Source organism: Enhydra lutris, unplaced genomic scaffold (genome assembly GCF_002288905.1).
Source record: "Enhydra lutris kenyoni isolate GAN:26980312 unplaced genomic scaffold, ASM228890v2 scaffoldscaffold24, whole genome shotgun sequence".
NCBI classification, from domain to species: Eukaryota; Metazoa; Chordata; class Mammalia; order Carnivora; family Mustelidae; genus Enhydra; species Enhydra lutris.
In genome coordinates, this window is record NW_019154108.1 from 20,511,919 (window position 1) to 20,533,823 (window position 21,905).

The 21,905-nt window shown below is 36.8% G+C and overlaps 1 protein-coding gene across 5 annotated transcripts in view; it reads right to left on the reverse strand.

Annotated features, from left to right (window-relative positions):
• Window positions 1-3,559: 3,559 nt before the first annotated feature.
• Window positions 3,560-21,905, reverse strand: part of LOC111150866 (ER degradation enhancing alpha-mannosidase like protein 3) — a 66,189-nt gene continuing 47,843 nt past the window's right edge. For 2 of the 5 annotated variants that reach the window (XM_022508514.1, XM_022508510.1), the window contains 7 exons: window positions 21,426-21,591; window positions 20,972-21,126; window positions 19,915-20,071; window positions 17,625-17,816; window positions 16,049-16,214; window positions 12,353-12,538; window positions 3,560-5,148 (listed from right to left, as the gene is read on the reverse strand). In XM_022508514.1, coding sequence (XP_022364222.1) covers window positions 4,739-5,148; window positions 12,353-12,538; window positions 16,049-16,214; window positions 17,625-17,816; window positions 19,915-20,071; window positions 20,972-21,126; window positions 21,426-21,591 — 1,432 coding nt within the window. In that variant the 3' untranslated portion in view covers window positions 3,560-4,738. Of the gene's footprint in view, window positions 5,149-11,022; window positions 11,071-12,352; window positions 12,539-16,048; window positions 16,215-17,624; window positions 17,817-19,914; window positions 20,072-20,971; window positions 21,127-21,425; window positions 21,592-21,905 lie in introns of all 5 variants that reach the window. The other 3 variants (XM_022508509.1, XM_022508512.1, XM_022508511.1) reach the window with 3 other exon arrangements.

Genomic DNA, 21,905 nt, shown 5'->3' on the forward strand with positions numbered 1-21,905 from the left:
TGGTAGATGCTGACACTATTCTCAACCCTCACAATTCTTAGCTTCTCTTAGTAGAGAGAATCTTAAACTTGCTTTACCCAGGAAAGAAAGGCAACCTCCCCTTTGAAATCTTCCAAGAGATACTATTAGATCCTTTAAAAACTCTTGCTGAAATAGTGTGGTACTGTCCTCGGGAAATAGAGGCATGCTGACACCAGAGTTCATGTCCGGAGACCCCGAGAATAGATGCTACCATTTCTAAACTTTAACCCCAAATGGGAAGAAAGTGGTCAGGTGGGAAGGTGTGGCTGAGTGAAAGGTGAGCCGAAACTGTAACAGAGGTGGGAGAAGGGGTAAGGACAGAGAAATGGAAAAGGTGCACTGAAAGGAGCATGGGCTCAGGAAATAGACCAGAGATCCCATCCCATTGCCCCGTCACCAAATGTGGGACTTTGAGATGCTTAGAACTTCGGGTCTCAATTTACTCATCTTTAAAAAAAGTAATTACCAATAGATAATAGTAATTACGATTAGGCCTTTCAAGAGGTCCGTGCTCAGAAACTCTGGAAAGGTACACATGAGAAGCACAGTATCCCAGGATCTGAAAGTGGCTGCTAAAAAGAAGTGGCCCCAGGGGCGCCTGGGTGGCTCAGTGTGTTAAAACCTCTGCCTTCGGCTCAGGTTATGATCCCAGGGTTCTGGGATCGAGCCCCGCATCGGGCTCTCTGCTTGGCGGGGAGCCTACTTCCCCCTCTCTCTCTGCCTGCCACTCTGCCTACTTACGATCCCTGTCAAATAAATAAAAAAATAAATAAATAAAAAATTAAATAAATCTTTAAAAAAATAAATAAATAAAAGGAAGTGGCCTCACTGGAATTAACAGGAGAGGCTACATTGACTTTGGATGACAACAGCCAAAGATTTTATTAAGTAAATTCAAAATATAAATATGTCACCAATATTGACACTGTGAGTTATTAACTCATCTCTGCTCTGAGGGTCCTTGGCACTATTTGAGTTGTGGAACTCTTCCGTGCTTGTTTCTATACCCTAAACTATCCCCAGATTTACCCCCCTGGGGTAAAAAGAAAATTAAAGGGAAGACAGACTGGTGAAAAAATTATTTAAAAAGATACCAAAGTATAAAGAAAGGCAAAGTGATGCTGTAAATCCAAATTAAAACTAGACCAGAATATTTACATATTTTATTAAATCTTTACAATCAGTAATTATAATCAAATACACAATTATATACAAGGATTATATACATTTTGCCCAGACTTTTACATCACAGTACATAGTTTCCCTTAGAAATATTGTATACATTTATCACCAAACAACAAAATCCAACAACAGTAGTGTTACAGCACCTGTTAGTACAGACATCTTTTTCATAAATTACATCATAAGAAAATATACGGCTGTAAATTGGGCTTTTAAAAATGTCTTTTATAAAATCTGAACATACAATATTTCATTCACAGAATGTTTTTTTTTCTATGTTCTGACTGAAGCCTTGTGCATAAAACGACCGGTTGGAATATTTACTAAATCAGCTCCCCCCCAACCCCCCACTTCCAAAATTATAAGCACTATCTGAATTACTTATGCTGAGCTTCCTTTATGATGAATCTGGCATGGGGTTTGGTGAGAGAACAAATGCTGGTTTCATTGTTAAAAGGGCTATGATGGTAATTTAAATTTTTAAAAAATTCTCAAAAGAATAATTAGAAATTAAACCAGAGAGCGCACAATTTTTCATTTTACTCTCTAATACTGTGAAGAAAAAGGGGAAAGTATAATGTCAAAAAACAATTTGTTCTGAAACAACAGTTATATTCTTGTTGGAAGCCTATTAAAGGTTAAAAAGAAAAAAAACAAAACCTACCCAACAAAATATCCCATCCTAAACATATCCAGTAAATTAAAATTCTGTCACAACTACTTTATGGGAAAATTATTGCAAATTAGGGTGTATCATTTTAATAGACTTTCATAAGCAGAAAAAGCTACAGCTATTTTTTAGTTAGGTAAACAAGTTAAGTTTTAAAACTTGAAAATACCTGAATTAAATACTTGCTCTAATATCTAGCTTTTCACTTTCAGATAAAATCCTTACTTGATTGCAGGTTTGTAAACATTGTATAAATCCTTCTTAGTCCAACAATTTTATGGCTGTGGTGATCACTTCAGCTCTGTTTCTATGCAGTCAACATTTAACTGAGGTAGACCAGATGTTTCTAAAATTCAGGGTCTCATAGAATCCCCTGAATATTTAGGAAGTAAATAAAACGTCTATCAAAGGTATTTAAAAAACAAAACATTAAAAAAAAAACACCTAATGCTGTTGGAATTTTTTAATGAACTCAAAAAACAACTTCATGGCAGTACGTCAAATAAGAATGTGTTGTTAATGATAACGTTGGGAGTTCTGAAGCTGAACATTACACCTTCTCAAATAGGGAAAAATCAAATATGATTCCTTCTGGGTGTTAAGTATAACTTGTTAAAATTTTTTTTTTTTTAAAGGATTCACTTTTACAAAAAAAGCGAACAATCTGCTTCTAGACTTCAATGAATGGCAACAACTCCCCCTAATGGCCAACGGCAGGGAAAGTAATAAGGGGGCTCTCGTATACCTTGAGATCTTTGCTGGGGGAAAAAAAAACACGTTGTTTTGTTAACTTAGAAAAGTTGAATTTAGACAACAGTGGCTCTGAGCTACAAATACAAAATCAAATCAATGTATATAAGGCTTCTGTAATCAAAGTCTTAGAGGAACATCTGCTCCTTTTCTCCAAGCCCCAGTCCTATAAATCAAGGCAAGTCAAGTAATTAAGCTTCAGCTATTTTGGCAGCTTTGCAATTAATATGAACAAAGCACTAAGTCTATCCTTCCGTATACTGTATGTATTATAGTTCTATCTTCTTACACCAAATTTCACATGCAGAAAGACTAAAATATCCATTTTAGTGTCAGGTTTAGTTAAGGGCCAGTAAAGGTCTTATACTACTACTCTTCCCCACCCTCCCCCTAAAACGTGAATTCTCTATTAGTTTTATTATTCATTGACCCAATTATATTTAGCTGGAATTTTTGAAAGCAGCTATTTATCCCCTTAGAAAAGATTATGTTTACTTGGGATCTAAGACATACTGTACACGAATATACATAACTACAATACAGCACTGCTCTCCTTTTAACAGCTCCCTATACAGTTTAAGTTCATCAGTACCTCAAAACTGTGTTTTAAGAAAAGATTATTATGTAATGTCACGGTAAAGAGAAAGAAAATTAAGTCTCACAAATACTCCTTTAGAACTGATTTAGTAAGTTTAAAAAAATAAATAAAATGAATAAAACCATGATTTCAACTACAGGGCTGTCTACAGGGTATCAACAACAGATTTTAAAACTTAAATGCGGCCAGCACCAGACTGCCACCAAAAAAAAAAAAAAGGTGGGGGGGGGGGGAATAAATTCTCATTAAGCTATATGGCTATATGTTAGTTGCCACTGTGTATGTTTCTTACACAGGTTACCATAGATTACTTTTCAAGTCCATATCAAAAGGAATATCTGTTAAAAAAAAAAAAAAGTAAAAAAAAAAACAAACTCAAAAACCATGATTCAAACAGAAAATGTGACAGATTCCTTAGGTGCATCTTTAGAAACCATAGTTTCAAAGAAGAAAAATAGTAGTTTCCCTAGGATTTTTAGATCACTACCACAGTTTCATTATGGCTCCCTAAAATAGAAAAATGGAACAAAATGTATTCAGCTATTGGCGGTATGGCCCTTGTGGCTCAAATTGCATACTAAACATGGGATGGAGTAATAAGGCTGATGGCTAGAGGTAATCACCTCTAAGAGAAATGAACAGGAAAAGATTTATAATTTACCCGACAAGGATAGAACTTTAAGTTCCATTTCAGAGTAGTCATGGCTCTCCCTACGGAAGGCCCAATGGCAAGTTCATATTACATTATAGTTTCTCCCTTGTTCCATTTTTCCTAAGTATTAAGTAACCAATTTCCATAATATATGACCTTTTTACCTGGTCCCAATGATTAACCTTTATGCAGAGAACTCACTGAGAAAGTACACTGGGTTCACCTTTAGTTTAAACAAAAAGGACACTGTTAAGAGAGGAAAAAAATCAAGACATCTTGATCATTTGTTTCACGATGAAGCAAGTGGAAGTGATGAGCAAAGCCCATTTTCATCATAAACGCATCTGCTTCATAACCACTTGGGTCACTTGAGTGTTTTTGTGAAGGCAGCAAAACCAGAATGCCCACAATATCATACGTATTTTCCCAAAAGAGCCTCTAACCCCCAAAACGAGTAAAGTCAAGCTTCCCTTAACTAGAAAGCTAACAAATTCCTATTCTCCACTCCACCATCAACTGAATTTGTTTCTTGTCTATCCAGAGACTGCACAGAAATCTGGCTCCTAGGAATGCCCAGCAATCTTTTCCTGGCCTGAAGTGCTGCAGGGTGGTGTGATGCTGTCACAGGGTGGGAGTCAGGGTGGGGGAGGGACTGTGAGTTTCCATTTTGGATGGGACGGTTTTAAGCAAGGTCAGTTCTAACACAGCATGCTCCAGATTCCTATGACCACTATCTCAGTCAGAACGTGGTTACTCATCACCATACTTAAAGACTCCCACTAGAGAGCCTGCTTAGTATCAGGGTGTCTGTGAACCACAGTTTGCCTTTTCTTTTTAAATACCTACCACCAGATTCTTTAGTGAGTCATAGTTCATCTTTCTCCATCATTTCAAATGCTTCTATATCTTCATTCCAGTCTGCTAATATGGAGTCTATAGGCTGGACCTTTTTACCCCAGCTAACATTAGGATTGGAATCTTCCTCAGTTTCTGATTGTTCCTGGAGTTGGTTATCTAAATCTGAACATTCACCATCAAGACTTGTAGTCTCATGGTTCTCCATGGGGTTAGAATTCTGTTCAGAAGCAGAAACGCTTGCAGCATTGTCCGTATCTGCTGGAGATGATGATTCTGGTTCTGAGTTTAGAGAACTTTCCTCAGGAGACTCTTGTTCAACCAAACCAACCTCCTGAGAACTTGGCGTAATCTCTTCAGCACTCTGATCCTGAGAATCGTTTTCAGAGGATGGTTGTTCTTCACTTTCCATTTCAGGATCTGCATGTGAAAGAAACAGGCTTCATGCTACTTTCCCACTCAAAATATTTACTACGGCAGTTTTAAGAGCATACTGGTTTTCACAATAAAATAAAGAAATAAAAGAAAAAGAAAAGCACATTAATGCAAAACAGAAAATATTAACATTGAAGGGTAAAAGTACTGCCTTCGAATAATAATGTAATCACATTTTTCCTTTATATGCATTTTGCAAAATTTGACAGTACAAATTAATATTCTCCCAAACTGAAAGGATGACTCTAGTCATCCATCTAGACTGCCTTCAATGGGGGTCAGTTATGCCAAGAAATACACTAAATAATACTGCTAAAATGCATACAAATTTGCACTACATGTCTAAAACTTATTATTAAATATCTAAATTCAGAAAAGCTTGTACATGAGAACACATGAGACAGAATAAATTTTGAACAGCACTTATCACTGTTTTAAGATAATATTCTTTTGAAAAGTGAAATTCCACTCAGTAAGCCATGAAAATGCAGATAATTCAAAACTATGGATTTGAGGGTACTAATGTGGTTAGATAAAGTATTTTCACAAAGACAAGCAAGAACTGAGATTATTTATTGTATTTCATTATTGTAGGTCCATGAATTAAAAGGTATCATTTAAAAATCCACTGGGAGGCTGAAGAGGAGATTAAACCTCTTGTACTGAAGATACAGTGAAACTGCTAGAGGCCTTCTGTTCAGGGCTCCCACAAGACAGTGTGTGACTCACACTGATGGCCCCTGCCGTGTGCTCCCCGTCTCTGCAGGCAGTGAGTTCGTGGGTCCTCAGGGGCCCCTCTGAGTGCGGCAGGCACTGTGCAAGGTGATAACGTGAGGCAAAAGCCCTAATGCATCTTTTAATCCAGGTGGGGAAAACATTTACAAATAATTACACAAAATCAATAGAAAAGCGTAACTATGACATGTTTTATGTTGCTAGGAAAGCTTACAAAGAATAGGAAAGAGTAAGGAGAGCCGAGGGTTTCCTTCAGAAAGTGACACTGAGCTGAGATTTAAAAGGTAAGTAGAGTTAATGAGTCAAGGAAGGAAGGGAAGACGGACATACTATAAAGCCAGAAAAACTAAAGGAAACAGGCATTCGGGAAGGTACAGACAGGTGTGTTTATGTATACCCTGATGAAGGATTCCCTGACTAGGAAGTTTAAGTTCTTGGGGGCTGGGGGGTCCCCACACTCTCTCTCTTCAAAGCTGTGGAAAAGGTATACTTTAATTCAACAATTAGGAAAATCACGGTGGGGACCAAAGAAGAGAAAACAGGAGCTGGCCACGCACTTACAATAGGCTACCCTAAGTTCAAGGGAAAACAAAAAGAAAAACCTTCAGGGTTTTTTTCTAGATTGTATTAATCTGGTTTAGAAGAATAGGAAAAGATGTAGTACTGTCTGGTCTAGTAATAAAAATTGTGCTTTTGGCAAAAAATTACCCTACGGATACAGATTACGCAATACATTATGGAAATCTAGCTAAAACAATAGGATAAGAAAACAGAAGTCGGTATAAATATAGGAAAAGAATAGATCAAATTGTATTTTTAGACTGTGTTGTATATTTAAACTCAAAGCAACTCTAAATTTTTAAAAATAACATTAAGATAACATAAGAACTTGAAAAGGAGGGTAAAAATAAAATAGGCAAATAACCTCTCTATAGTAAAAACTAGTTAGAAATAAAGTTAAGTACCCTTTTCATAATAAAAATAAAAACTATAAAATAATTAAATTTACTATGAAAGGTATGAGACCTACATTACTTAATACCATAAAATGTTAATAAAAACATACAATAAGACCTGATTACATTTACAGATAGTAAAACTTTCTACTTATATGTAAAGCATACAATTATACAATTCCAAAATGAACCCCATTTCTACTTTTTTTTTGTTTTCTTTTGGGACCAGATAGAATTATTTGGAAGTTCTTACGGATGAATATACATGGAAAAGAAGTCAAGAAATTTTGAAAAGAATTAGTGAGAAGGGAGTTGCCTTATCAGGTATCAAAATACATTCAAAGCAAACTTTTTTATTGGCACAGGGGTAAACAAACAGATTAGTTGAAAAGAAGAGCAAGTCTTTCCAGACTTTCCAGACAGAGAAAATATGTAAGACTATCTGACAGATAGCAAAGCCGCAGCGATCAGGAGTGTAAAGATGGCAGCTGAAGAAACAGAAAAGGCAAGGAAGGAGTTAGTGTCGGTGTCGCACTGTCTCACGGCCTTATTCTACGGGGCGGGTCAGGATCCTGTAGGGAGCAGCCGAGTCCTCAGAGCATTAACAACTACATCATTAAATTCTGGAATGGTGTATCAGAAACACACACAAAAAAATGAAGAAAATCTCAAGATACAATGACAAGAAAATGATTAAGTTTTAATAATAAAAGAACAAGGGAGCCTTGGCAAAGACTTGAGACTGGATGTTCTACAATCATTGATACGTCTGTCTGGCCAACATTTGCTGCAAGCACGGATTATAGAGATGAGAGCAGGTAAAGCAGCAGGATTTAATATGAATGTCAAAGTAGAACGATATTAAAAAGACCCTTGGAGCGCCTCGGTGGCACAGTCCTTTAAGTGTCTGACTCTTGGTTTTGGCTCAGGTCATGATCTCAGGGTCCTGAGATCAAGCCCCATGTCCGGCTCTGCACTCAGCAAGGAATCTGCTTAAGACTCTCTCTCCCTGGGGTGCCTGGGTGGCTCAGTGGGTTAAAGCCTCTGCCTTCAGCTCAGGTCATGATCTTAGGGTCCTGGGATTGAGCTCCACATCGGGCTCTCTGCTCAGCAGGGAGCCTGCTTTCCTTCCTCTCTCTGCCTGCCTCTCTGCCTACCTGTGATCTCTCAGTCAAATAAATAAATAAAATCTTAAAAAAAAAAAAAAAAAAGACCCTCTCTCCCTCTCCTGCTGCCCCTCCCCATTCTCTCTCTCTCAAGTAAATAAATAAATCTTAAAAAAAAAAAAAGACACCCTTACATTTCACCTATGAGAATAAGAGAAAATTCCATTAAGAAGGTGGTATTTAAATGGGTGTGCAGGATGCTAAATGTCCTCAAGAAGAAATGGGCCATGGGCGTGCAGATAGGGATGGATAAGCATCTCAGAAAAAGGAAGAGATGTACAAATACAAAAATGCATGAGAAAACATGTCTGGCTATAGAAGGGTGCAGGTAAGTATCAATTTGGCTTAACAAGAATGCTTCAGAAGCTCCTTTCCAGGCAGAGGTCTTCTGCGTACATATTAAATTTTGCAGTTCAACTTTAGGGCAGATTCACCCCAATCAAGTTCAATGCGTGATAATCTTAGGAAAAGTAACACTGCTAGACTTAAATCTTGAGCAGTTCAAACCATGGGACCTTTCTTTTCTTTCCTCCATTTTCTCTGTCCGCCTCTGTATCAGGTAGATATACATATAGGAGCAGGACTGAAAACATCAGTAGGTACCATAGACCTACACTGTAAACTGAAAGCATGATAATGTATGGAACCTTCAAAATGCTGATTCATTTCCCCTTTAAAATACTATTGAGAAAAGGAAATGGATTCTTAATTATAAACTATCTATTTGGAGCTAAATGTAACAGCACAGTGTCATTTGTTGGTGAGCACAGGGTTAGAATAATTCTTAAAATTTGGAAAGGTGGGACACAAGAGAGACAAGATATTAGAACTTCCGTGGCGAGCTCAACTATTAGAAGTAGGACTGGTCTGACCTGAGGAAGCAATATTTCCACTTCATAAATTATTAATGCTTTACTTCTGAAGAAGAATGTGTAATAAGATATCTTTTTGCTAACAGACAAGACTATTGCAGATATTTCTGTATTAACCGCTGGAACTTCTCATCGGAATAAGAAAGCGAGAGTGGGAGTATGGGTTTGTTCTGGGGCTTTGGGCTTCTATTTTCTGTATCAACATGTGGGATGAACTGCTCAATTAAAACTGTGCGACTTTATAAAGGAAGTATGAATTTGTGGAACGAGATTTTTTAAAGAGCAATCTGGAGGACACGTTAATGCACAGATTTTAAGGATGCTAATTACTGGGGGTACTTATATAATCCTACCTAGCCCCCTTGATGGTATAACATGGTTCATACATAACTGGGAGACTAAAAAAAAGGAAGAAAAGGTGCCTTCTTAGTGTTGTTCAATGCTTCTCAAAGTGTAGCTGAGTGGAATTACCTGGGATGCTTATTTACAATTTCAGATTCTAGTCCCCTGCCTTCCGAGAGTCTGATTCAATATTCTGGAGTAAGACTTAGGAATCTACACTTGTAACAACAGCATCAGCATCCGCTGATGCAGAAGAGAAATGCAGGCATGCGGTAATGGCGCAGGACAAATTAATGACAACACTAGAGACATCAGCTTCTTAGGATATTTTCCTAAGTGAATAAAGTAGTTGATTTAATAAAACTATTACTGTGTTTCTGTTATACCAATAATTTCGTTATATTGATTTTGTTAACATAGTTGTACAGTTCTTGAAAGAGCTACATAAAAAGGGGAGGTTTTTTTTAAAGACTTTTTATCAAATGATCATTCTGTAATAGAATCACAGCTCACTAACTTTAGAGCCCAGCAAAACTTTAAAAATAAATCATTTATATAAAGCCCTTTTAACTGCACGGTCCTTAAAAGAATACTTTTCAGGAGTGCCTGGGTGGCTCAGTCAGTCACACAGCCGCCTTTAGTTCAGGCCATGATCCTAGGGTTCTGGGATCGAGCCCCACATTGGGCTCCCTCGTCAGTGGGGAGCCTGCTCCCTCTCCCTCTGCCTGCAACTCTGCCTACTTGTGCTCTCTCTCTCTCATCAGATAAATAAAATCTTAAAAAAAGAGAGAGAGAATACTGTTCAGATAGTATTTTTTGTACAGTAGCACACCCCCCACCCCCCCACCTCCCCACCCTCCCACCGGTTTTCCTTTGTGACATTTCAGTTACCCGCCATCAGCCGTGGTCAGGAAGCAGATGATCTTCCGCCTCCTGACCCAGCATCAGAAGGTGAACAGTAGCCTAATGCTAGGGTCACACTGCCCATGTCATTCCCCTCGCTTCGTCTCATCAAGTAGCATTTTATCATCTCATATCACAAGAAGGATGGGTATAGCACCGTAAGATATTTTAAGAAAGACCAGGTTCACATAAATCTCATTACAGTATATTGTTATAACTGTTCTATTTTATTATTAGTTATTGTTTTCAGCCTTTTATTGTGCCTAATTTGTAAATTAGGCATTATCACAGGTATGTATGTATAGGAAAACATGGTATATATACAGAACACTATACCATCCATAGTTCCTGGCACCTACTGGGGGATCTTGGAATATACCCCCCACAGATGTGGGGGCAGGGGAGGATCTATAGTAGAATTTATCTTTTTGTCTTATTCTTTCTCTGGTATGAGAAGCATATGCTTTAACTATGACCTCGTAGTCCTAATCCCATGCACCCCTACACATACATGAATTTTTAAAACAAGCTGATATTTTAAATACTTTACATTATATTCAAATAAAAGTGATTAAAAGTAATACATGCCAAAACAACAACGTCTTCGTTAGACTGACTCTTACATGGACTAGTGAGTTCATCTATACTATATGGATATGTAATTCATAGGATTTGTTAGGACAGGATCAATAAAGAATTATTATTGTGGGAGAGCTGACTAGACATGAAAATCTAATTACATTAATCCAGATATTATCATGGTATCCACTGAAACAAATTATATGTATATATATATTTGCACATGCATGTGTGTGTATATATACACATACACGCATACATATATACATATACATAATTTAAAGCTTAGTAATGCAAGATACTTACTACTATTAATAATGTAGCTTGGAATCATTTTACCTTTTAATATTGCTGCTGAAATTCCAATGGTAGCACAAATAGGGGGGAGAAAAGCAAAGGCATTAAAGAGTTATATGGAATAATAATTTGCCTGTGTTTGATGTGCCTACACGCATATATGTAGGAGAGAGGATCTGAGTTGAGAAAAAAGACTCAGGAAAAAAAAGTCAGGAACATAGGAGGATTTAAGAAGATTAGAAATCCTATTCTGTTCTATTTTTATTTATACATCTTTACAAATATTCATCCTATTCACTTCATTGTTCTTAAATAGTGGACACGTGGAAGACCCTCAAAGAAGAATAAAGTAACACAAGAAGACAAGATAAAACACTGATCTGGCCAGTACCAGAGTATCGCTGAACTTTTTTTTTTTCCCCACTGTTTCACTTGGAAGTTACACTGAATTGAATCAACTACCTACCTAGCTGTTGGACAAACATCCCCAGGGATTCAAGAACCCTGTACAAATCCCACAACGTTAGTCATTTACAGGTAATGAGAGAAACACAGTTCTCTCTGCAGATGCCTCCAGTGGATAAGGAAGACTGCTCCCATAAGCAGGATGGCAGTCTATGTCTGATGGGTCACTTTCCCTCATTCCTCCACTCCCTCACTCATCCCTGGGCGTCAAACTAAAAAAGAGTACTAGTGAGACCTTGCATTTATACAATTATTTGGGTTTCAAACAGCTTTCAAGTTACTAACAAACATTTTGGCCTAGAGAGGATTACATATTGTCATGATTTAAGGCATGCTACCCTGTCCTTCAGACACCAGCTATAACTCTTGTAACTTATAAATCCCTATGTGATAAACGTACACCTCGGTGGACAGAACCTGCTAGATTTTTACTGCCTTCACCAAGACAGTGGTCATCTGATTACTGGTGGCCTGCTGAAACTCAACTACTATTATATTGTATATAATGTCATTCTATACAATCTTTTTATTCCTTATAAAAGAAATGTAAGATGTAGTATCAGTATAATTGAACGGTGAACATTTGAGACTATTTAAATGGACTCTCTTGATATATCAGCTATATTTTTATCACTGGGCAGAACCACAGCAGAAGTGATAAATGTCATATAAAAAAATAAAATTTGAGAAACATCCTAAGTCAGCAAACAAAGCAAAATAAATGTTTTACAACTCTTATTTCCAAAAATATTTTTCGAAACCATCTTCTATTTTACCAGTTAACCAAAAGTAACTTTTTATAACTCATTTTTATTATCTAACTAGTAAAATCAATGCTAAGCTGTGTAAAAAACATGTGATTTTTTACCCTTACCTCTATCTTTTGCTTTGTCAGAAAGAAGCACTTCCACCTCCTCATACTCCCGGATGGCATCCAGTATGATACTTCCTTCTTTACTGAATAAGAACAGCATGGGGATCTTGATGTCATCTGTGTCTTTTCCATCACCCGCCATCTGGAACAGAGGGGCAGTATCACTGCTGCTCCCCTCATTGTCATCTAGCCAGGAAATGAATACAGCAAACATCAAAACATCTGTCCATTAAAAAGATCTATAGACCAATCTTTATTTTTTTTTTTGCCTGTTGGAGGTATTTATTTTATGCATCAAGAATCATAAAAATGAACATAGTTTTAGAGCTCACTAATTCCATTCCTAGAAATTTATTCTGAGGAAGAACTCAAAACAAGCAAAATGATCTAGGCCTAAAGTAGTTTACTGGAGTACTATTTGTAATTGTGAACAACTGTGAATTATTTTTTTTTAAAGATTTTATTTATTTTACAGACAGAGATCACAAGTAGGCAGAGAGGCAGGCAGAGAGAGAGAGAGAGAGAAGCAGGCTCCCCGCTGAGCAGAGAGCCCGATGCAGGGCTCGATCCCCGGACCCTGAGATCATGACCTGAGCTGAAGGCAGAGGCTTTAACCCACTAAGCCACCCTGGTGCCCCTATTATAAGCAAATTATAATTAATTGCTTAATGGAACACACAGAAAAACAGAATATTATTATTACATGAAAAAAAGTAGAACACAATAATCCATAATTATGACTAAAAACTTCCATATGCTTATGAGAAAGCCTAGAAATAGAAATATTCAAAGCCTTGGCTTACAATGATAGAATTATGAATGAAATTTCATTGCTGTTTAAGATTTCCTTTAATGGCATTTACCAAACTATTAAATGATAGCTCCTATTTCTACACTGCTCACAAAGAAGAATGATGATCGTGGTTCTTCCTCTGTAAGTTGATGAACACTACTGTTGTTTCACACTGGTGAGATAACTGCAGTAGGACTGCTAAATACTGTTTTACTGGTGAAGCGGTCACACCCCCCCTCTAACTGTGCACGCCAGATGAGAAGCCTGCCTGTCCCTTCTCAGACAGCTTGCTGTGATAGGCCCTGCTACGTGGTTAAAACCATGTAGGACTCTCCTCCTTAGCGATAACTGATTGGACAAAGCATGGCCACCTGGCTCTCAGGCTCTCTGGAGGCCCTGGAAGTGGCACACGGCAAGACGTTTTCAGTTAGCAATGGACAGGGATCTAAGTAAGGGGGCACAGACTCAGGGCTGAGGCTCTAATTTTAGAATGACCTTTTTGGAACTAATGAACAAAGAGGGAGCAAGCTGATGAGAAGCTGGAGAATGAAGCAGAACTGCAAAGAGATGCAGCGAAGAGAGTCTAGGAAGACCCAGAGATAAGAGAGAGAGATGTGAAAAACTCTAGGAGCTATCATGGTTCCTGATGACTTTTACTCAGCCGAATTTCTTACTCTCACATTCAATTAAAATAATCCAGTTCCAGGGGCAGCTGAGTGGCTCAGTGGGTTAAAGCCTCTGCCTTCGGCTCAGGTCATGACCCCAGGGTCCTAGGATCGAGCCCCGCATCAGGCTCTCTGCTTAGCGGGGGGCCTGCTTCCTCTTCTCTCTCCCTGCATGCCTCTCTGCCTACTTATGATCTCTCTCTGTCAAATAAATAAATAAAATCTTAAAAATATATACAAAAGATTGGGGTGCCTGGGTGGCTCAGTGGGTTAAAGCCTGCCTTTGGCTCAGGTCATGATTCCCGGATCCTGGGATCGAGCCCCGCATCAGGCTCTCTGCTCAGCGGGGAGCCTGCTTCCCCCTCTCTCTCTGCCTGCATCTCTGCTTATTTGTGATCTCTGTCAAATGAATAAATAAAATATTTCCTGAGAGTAAGGATCATTGCCTCTTACTTGTTTACCCACTGAACTCAGTAGAAGATTCTGCTATTAATAGCTATTAAAGAAAACAAACTTGGCCAACCTTGCAGAGTATAGAATACCATGAGAATGAGACTTACAGTGAAAACCTAAACTACTCCATATGTGTTCCAGCCCTTATTTTTTATATTTTATATTTTTTAAGTCTTGGTAAAGAGGTGTTCAAAATGATAGTGATGACAAGTTATTAAATTCTTCTATAAAAGAAACTTCACAGTGTGGAAAATCACCAAGGATGGAGAGATCATTTAAGTTGGGCAGCAGCAGCCTTTTTCTGTAATTGGCCAGAGAGTGAATATTTTAGGCTACGCAGTTCTCCATTCTTACTGTTGCTCGGAAGTAAGCATACACAATATGGAACAAACTGGCATGGCTGTGTTCCAGTAAAACTTTTATTTACAAAAACAGGCAGTGATGTGAACTTGGCCTATAGGCTGTGGTGTACCAATTGCTGATTTAAGTTATTAAGCAGAAGTTCTCCTAATACTCAATGAACTAATGAAATTTCTGCACTCAATAAATCAGCCCTGAAGTGCCTGTACAGGATAAGCAAAAAGAAGAGTAAATAATTATTTTCACTGAAATAAATCCTAGTATTTTATTTCAAATGCCTTAATTTTTACTTACCTTGAATTGGAAAAGGAAATCTATCCCAGAAAGAAGGAAAAATTTCAAAATAAATTTCCCCTGTGCGAGAAGTTCTAAAAACTTAACTTCATAATTAAGATGTGATCTCAGGTCTTGTAGTTCTGAATATAACTATATACTTAAAGCAAAGAAAAATTTGGGGCACCTGGGTGGCTCAGTCAGTTAAGTGTCTGACTCTTGATTTCGGCTCAGGTCATAGTATCAGGGTTGTGAAATCAAGCACGGCATGGGGCTACCTGGTCAGTGGGGAGAGCCTGCTTGAGACTCATTCTCTCGCCCTCTGCCTCTCTGCGCCCTCCACCCCGCTCCTTCTCTCTAAAAATAAATAAATACATCTTTAAAAAGGAAAGAAAAGTTTCTATTTTCCCTGGCAATCAAGGTCTGCTTGTTATAAGTGATTTTCTATGAAAAATAAAAGAGCAGAACACACTGATTGAAATACGGAGGTAAAATGATTTGAGTTTGTAATTTCAGTGGAAAAAGACCCAAGGAAGTAAAAATTTGCTAGGAACTAGTCTTATACCTGTGATATGTAAACTATTATACTAAGAAATTTTGTATATATTATCGTCAAACCTTAAAACCACCTGAAAGATATTTATTACCACTTTTACTAGAGCTCAAAAAATATTCTACTGAATAAACCAATAAACTAAAGCTAGGCCAAGGTCACAACATGATCTCGTGGCAGAGCCAGGAACTGCACCCCAATGTATTTGACTCCAAAGCCTGCATCTCTGTGGAGGAATGGGTATTTTTAATGGCTTCCCACTGGAGGTGGCAGAGTGTAATTCTTGCCTTTAGAGGGCTTTGGATCTGAAAGCACATTTTCTTATCCATACTGTTGGGTGCTTTGGGGTACCCCCACGTTCTTATCTGTCCCCAAGTACTTTTACTGGCCTTAATATACAGAAACCCAAATCTAGACTTTCAAAAAAGATGTACAAGACACAGAAATTATTTAAGAGAGTCACTGGATTACCCACCCATTATGCTGTCTAGTGAACTAAAAATAATGTGATGAATTCTGCTAAAATTTTGACAAACACAAGGAAAAATTCTAAAAATGATCTCCTCCCAGTCAACCCAATGGCACGGAGGAATACTCACCAATAACAATGCCACCAATGGCACCAGCATTCTGAATGTTGCGAGCCTTTTCTGCAAACATGCACTGTCCTCTTTGTATCAAAGCGATTTTTCCCATCACTGCCTCGGGGTTAGTAAGCTCTGAACAACCATTGTATGGTTTACTGCTTGCAACAAATCCTCTTGTCTGTCAGAAATATAAGGAAGTTAAATATCCTTTTGTCTTCTCAAATCACTCTCTAGTCAATACAATTTACCATCTAGAGCTTTACTTCATTTCTAATGATAACATATCCAGTATAAACTTAGCAAAAAGTTTTTGTTTTGAACACTTTTGCAAATCATAGTACCCAACCAACATCGTACTGCGCTCTGCAGTTTCTAAAACATAAATACTTTTTAAAGCATATAAAGTATATATATATATTTGTATATAAAGCATAAATATAGTTTATAAAACATAAATTACTAAAGCTGATCTTTATAACGACTCTAAGAAAAAAACACAGAATATCTCCATTTTACATACGGGGAAACTAAGACTTGGGTTACATAATTTGCTCAAAGACACAATGTTAGTAAGTGGTAAAGTTGGAATTCATAGGCAGATTCACCTCATACCCACATCCACACTTAAAATAGCTGGGAACCACTTTTAAACCATCACTTATAGGCAGAAAAATTTTTTGAAAGAGGGGAAAAATGGATTTAATCTACATGAATCTGCAAGCAGTTCTCTTCCTAGAATGAGTAATCCATCAGAGAACTGATTTTAAAGATACCAACATAAAGATACTTTAATATCCCCCTCTTTCCTAGAATGCAAACTCCACAAGGGCATGATCTGCACGAGCTTCATAAACATCATACAGAGCTAACATCTAAAACAGGGCCTAGAATACAGTAGTACTAGACTCAAAAAAGAGCTGCTGAGTGGATGAATCAATCTATAAACGTTTAGAGCTTTAAAACACACACACAAAAAAGGTTTCCATTAGGGGGAATGGAGTTCAAAGAGCATTGGCTTTAGATTATCAGGCAACTTGGGTCTGGTCCCAACTCAGCAACCAGTTACATGAATGTGTGAACTGTTTAACAATGTAGGTCTTTGTTTCCTACGTTAAAACTAAGGGGCTGGGCTAGCTTAGTGGCCTTCCAAGTTGGCTTGGTGGGACCACAGTGTCATGCTCTCTATGGCCACCTAGCTAGAGCATCTCTGCTTTTAGTTGTGTTCTACCTTAAAGCTCCAAGTTAGATTTCTGTTCAATGAAAGGTTCTAGTAGATGCTAAAAAGTCCAAAAAACCATTTTTAGATAAATTAAAGATACCAAATTACAGAACAGGCCAAGAACCGGACAATATGTGAAAACATTTTAAGTAAAATTTTTTAAGCATGTTGTATACATAAATTATGACTCAAAATTTTCAAGATACGCTTTTAACTTTAATCTGCTTTAATCTGGGAGAATGAATATTTGGGTTTTAGTAGATTAAATATTTAGGTTTAACAAACTGAAACTGCTAAATTAGACTAAGCAATGAGACAATACTTACACAACACATTCAATTTCAACAAGCATATTATAAGTGTACACACCTCTTTATGTTTAGACAGATCTAGCCCAAACTGAGCTGGTCCAGCAGTTAACACTACCCTGCCAAAAAATGGGTGGGAAACAATTTGTACAGCCCGTGGAGGAAGCTGCTGTTCTTTCTGTTGCTGACTTGACAATTCAATCATCTCCTGCATGAACCTCAACCCATCTTCAGCATCAATTGAACTAGCAGCCTAGGGAAAAAGCAGATTAATTTTATCCTTTTGAAATGAAAACTTTCAACTTTTTGATGTCTTAAGTACTAATGCACTATATAACCTACTCTAAAATTTCCCCTTTCGGTTTCAGTCCCTATCAAATACTTATGGCCTGATTTGTCCTAAAAATACTACTTCTGGAAATATTTTCTGAAAGTAGATTTGTAATTTTTTCAACATCTCCTTCACTGTTCTACAAACCCCTTCTGATATAAATTGAGAACTGGACTTCCACCAAATGCTGAAATGTTTACTTTGCTTGACTTTTCCACTGCTTCCCCTTATAAGAAATAAACCTCATACTGATCCATACTTCCCTTCTTCGGAATTATGAGCCAATAATCACACTAAATTCAAAATATATGTATCAGGCTTCTATTAAGATCCCAGCAATGGACTAGGAACTGGGGACAGAGTCTTTCACTTTAAGAAGTTTGTATCTAGAGGATACAGAAATATAAATTTACCTATGATAAAATTCTCATGTGGGAAATTAGACTAGCAGCACAGACAAAGGAATGTTTGATTCTGCCAGTGTGGATCTGGGAAATATTTAGAAAATGATATCTGAATTGAGTCTTAACAGAGGAAAAGCTGAAGAATGCCTACTGTAGTGGAAAAAAAACGTGGATTCCTGACACTTAACAGTTAATTGTACTTGTTAATTGTACTTGACAGAGTTAGAGGATGAGACAGAACAGAGAGGAGTTTGGAGACAGAGACAAGTTCAAGCCTATCTAGATATATCCAGGTTTGGTGACTTAAGAGAATGATGTTAGGGGCTATTGAGATGGCAAACAAAAAGGAAGAGAAATGGACTGAGGTGGGGGCACAAAGAGATAATCCAGGTTTAGACAGAGACTGAGATGCAGACACATGTCATACATATGACTGGCAAATTAAAGCTGAATTTAAGAGTATAGGTAGGAATCAGGGTTACCTATGTACATCTAAGAAATCACATGTACAAAGACGACAGCTGAACTTGTTGAAACATGTGACTGCAGAAGAAAAATACAGAGAGAAAGGGGTACGATCCAGACTCTCTGGTAGTGCCTACACTGAGTGGCTGTGGCAAAAAATGAAAGTTCCAAAGGAACGCACAAAGCAATGAACAGAAAAGTAGAAAAGATCTATGTTGCTGGAATGCCCTGAAAGCCAAGAAAGGGGTATATTTTAAAAAGGGGTCAGTCAACAGTTACAAAAAAATCAATCAAAGGATTAAGAGGTCACTGGGTGGTAATTATGCCATTGGTGGCGTAAGTGAACATAATGTCACTACAGATGCTGCTCTCTCTACTGAGAAGTGACAGTAAGTGAAACATAAAGGAGCAGGCAGAAGACTCTTTAAGAAAGGATCGATAGGACAACAGAGATGAGACAAGAAATCAGAGGGAAAACTAAGGTTGTGGGAAGGCTGGATTTGAGATTAAGGGATACCATGTTGAAATTCTTTAGCAAACTGTGTTTTTTCTCAGAATCAATATACTAATAAGGCGAATAAACTGAAAAATTAAAAGGTCTCATATTATGAAAGCTTTTAAAGCAAAAAACAATAGAATTTTCTCAAAAAGGCATGTTATTTTTCCTAGGCATAGACAAATACTTACAAATTTTGATTTTCACAACAAATAAAATACTTAGATTCAGATTTTTGGAAACTAAAATACTGTAAACTACAGAGGTATTGAAATGAATTACTAGCTTTTAAGATTTGCTGTAAAGGGTGGAAAGACAAGGTGCTGAGAAACAGAAAACTCTGAACTTGAGCCCTACATTTGACTCTATTGATTTAAGCAAATTACCCAACCTATTCGTGATTTTTTTTGATGTTTTATTTTTTTTAATTTAATTTTATTTTTTCAGTGTTCCAAAATTCATTGTTGATTTGATTTACACTAGGAAGGGGCCAAATTACATGGTTTCCAAGATACTTCCACGTCCTAAAATTCTGATTCTCTAACTTTAAATCACATATTAAAAGTTTTTAGAAAGCCAAATGTCATTATCTTATGAAAGCTGATGAGACCAAAAAGGGCAGAGATGGTATCTAATTAGTACAGCAATGGCTTACTTGGATTGCATGTTGAACCAACTGGACTCTCCCATCTTTGAGGTGAATCAAACTCACCCCCATCTTCTTCAAGATTTCTAAATGTTCAGGGTTAGTGGCCATGAAATCTCTGGCTCTCAGAGGGGGTTTAGCTCCACTCCTGAAACTCTCCTCTCTGCTAAAAGTAATTATAGGCAAGGCTTAAAAAACTACAAATCAGAACTGGGGAAAAACCTAAGACAAATAAAAATAATTTTAGATACTTGCAAAATTACTAGTTTTAGAACTAGTGGAACTGGAAAAACTGGAAACAGCTATTTTCTCATATATAACTTAGTTTATTAAGTGGCATAGTCAAATATATTTTACAAAGCATGTATATTATCTACAAGTCTGCATTAGTCGACAGCCTTAAAACTATCTGAAAGCACAGAAAAGGTTGGCTTGGGGATTTGTTATTATTGACTTCTTCCTTGAAAAACAGGGTTTTTCAAGGAAGCAAAACAGTGTTTCTATCTGTGCATAATAACACTCACTTAAAAAAATTTTTTTTTAAATTTCTTATTGATGGCCTTTCTAATGTAACTATTTAGGGAAAAAATGAACTCATTAAGCCAAAAAATTTTATTTAAAAACTAAGAATCAGTACTTCATCAAAAAACAAAATCAAATGAAACAAGAAACTATATTTTCACTACATAGAAACTATAGATTAAAGGAAAAATACTTTCTACATAAATAAGATATGTGGAAGTATTTGAAGAAACTATTTTGTGTAAAAATGAACTACAGAAGTTAGCTATTACATGCCACCCACTGACTATTAACAGTTCATTAAACAAAATAATCACCATAATAAATTTCCATAATAAAATTTCCATAATAAAAAAGACATTACTTCAGAATAAACATTGCCATCTAACTTTACCAATGAATAATTTTTCATTAGTGATAACTACATACTTCAGTATGTTTTTGGTCTAAGTGAACATCTTCTTGGCCGTTATATGTTCCTTACACTCTGTCATTTACTAACAATTAACTTGGTTATTAACAAGTACGAAATAAAACATCTTACACTCTGATGATGCCTCTAGGACAGCTCTTATCCACCACATTTTTCAAGGGTTCACGAATACTCTGAGCATACAGTGGGTCATTAGGAAAGAGAATCTGAGTGTTTGGACAAGTCCAGTCAAAATTACTGTCATCCAGTTCTGTATATTCTGAAGTCTACAATATAAAAGAATATTACATAAATAAAAATCATTATTTTACTAAACATTATAGCGTGTCCATATGAAACATTAAGTGAAATCTAAGCGTGTATAGGATAAACAATATAATAAAACAAAACAAGAATACAATAAGTGAATATAAGATAAAATTGTAAGAAAACAAAATAAAATATCAAGTGTACTTTTCCTCCTGCCATACATATATTTATTGAATTCTATTCATGAATTATTTTTCACTTGGAAAAATAACCACATAAAAGAAAATAAGACATTTAATTAAAAAACATAACCTACTGTATTCTTCTTAGAGATACTTTGATTTGTAGTAGAGAGCCAAAGAGGTAACAGATGAGCTTCTGTTGTAAAGATGTAATCTTCTATATCAAAAATAATGTCTTCTTTATCAGCAAATAACAGGTAAAGATACTTAAACATCTCAGCCAAGAAGAAAGAATCCATCCTGAGATAAAAAGTCACAAATAAATCTAAGAACATAAAAATATCCAATGCCAACTATCTGAAACAGACAGAGTCAAGGTCAATAAACAAGTCAATACCAATTCCGAAGTCCAAAGTACTATAGTATCTATCTGTTCCCCAATGGAACAGTCTTGACTAGAAGCATATTCCAAGGGAATGAAAAACACCAGAGGGGCTGCCTACCACACAGGTACACTAAATCTTGTCAATAGTACAGACAAAATTTTTCCCATTGGCCTTCCAATGAAGGAGAGTTTTCCATTTCTTCTACAGAGAACCAACAGCAGGGAGGTA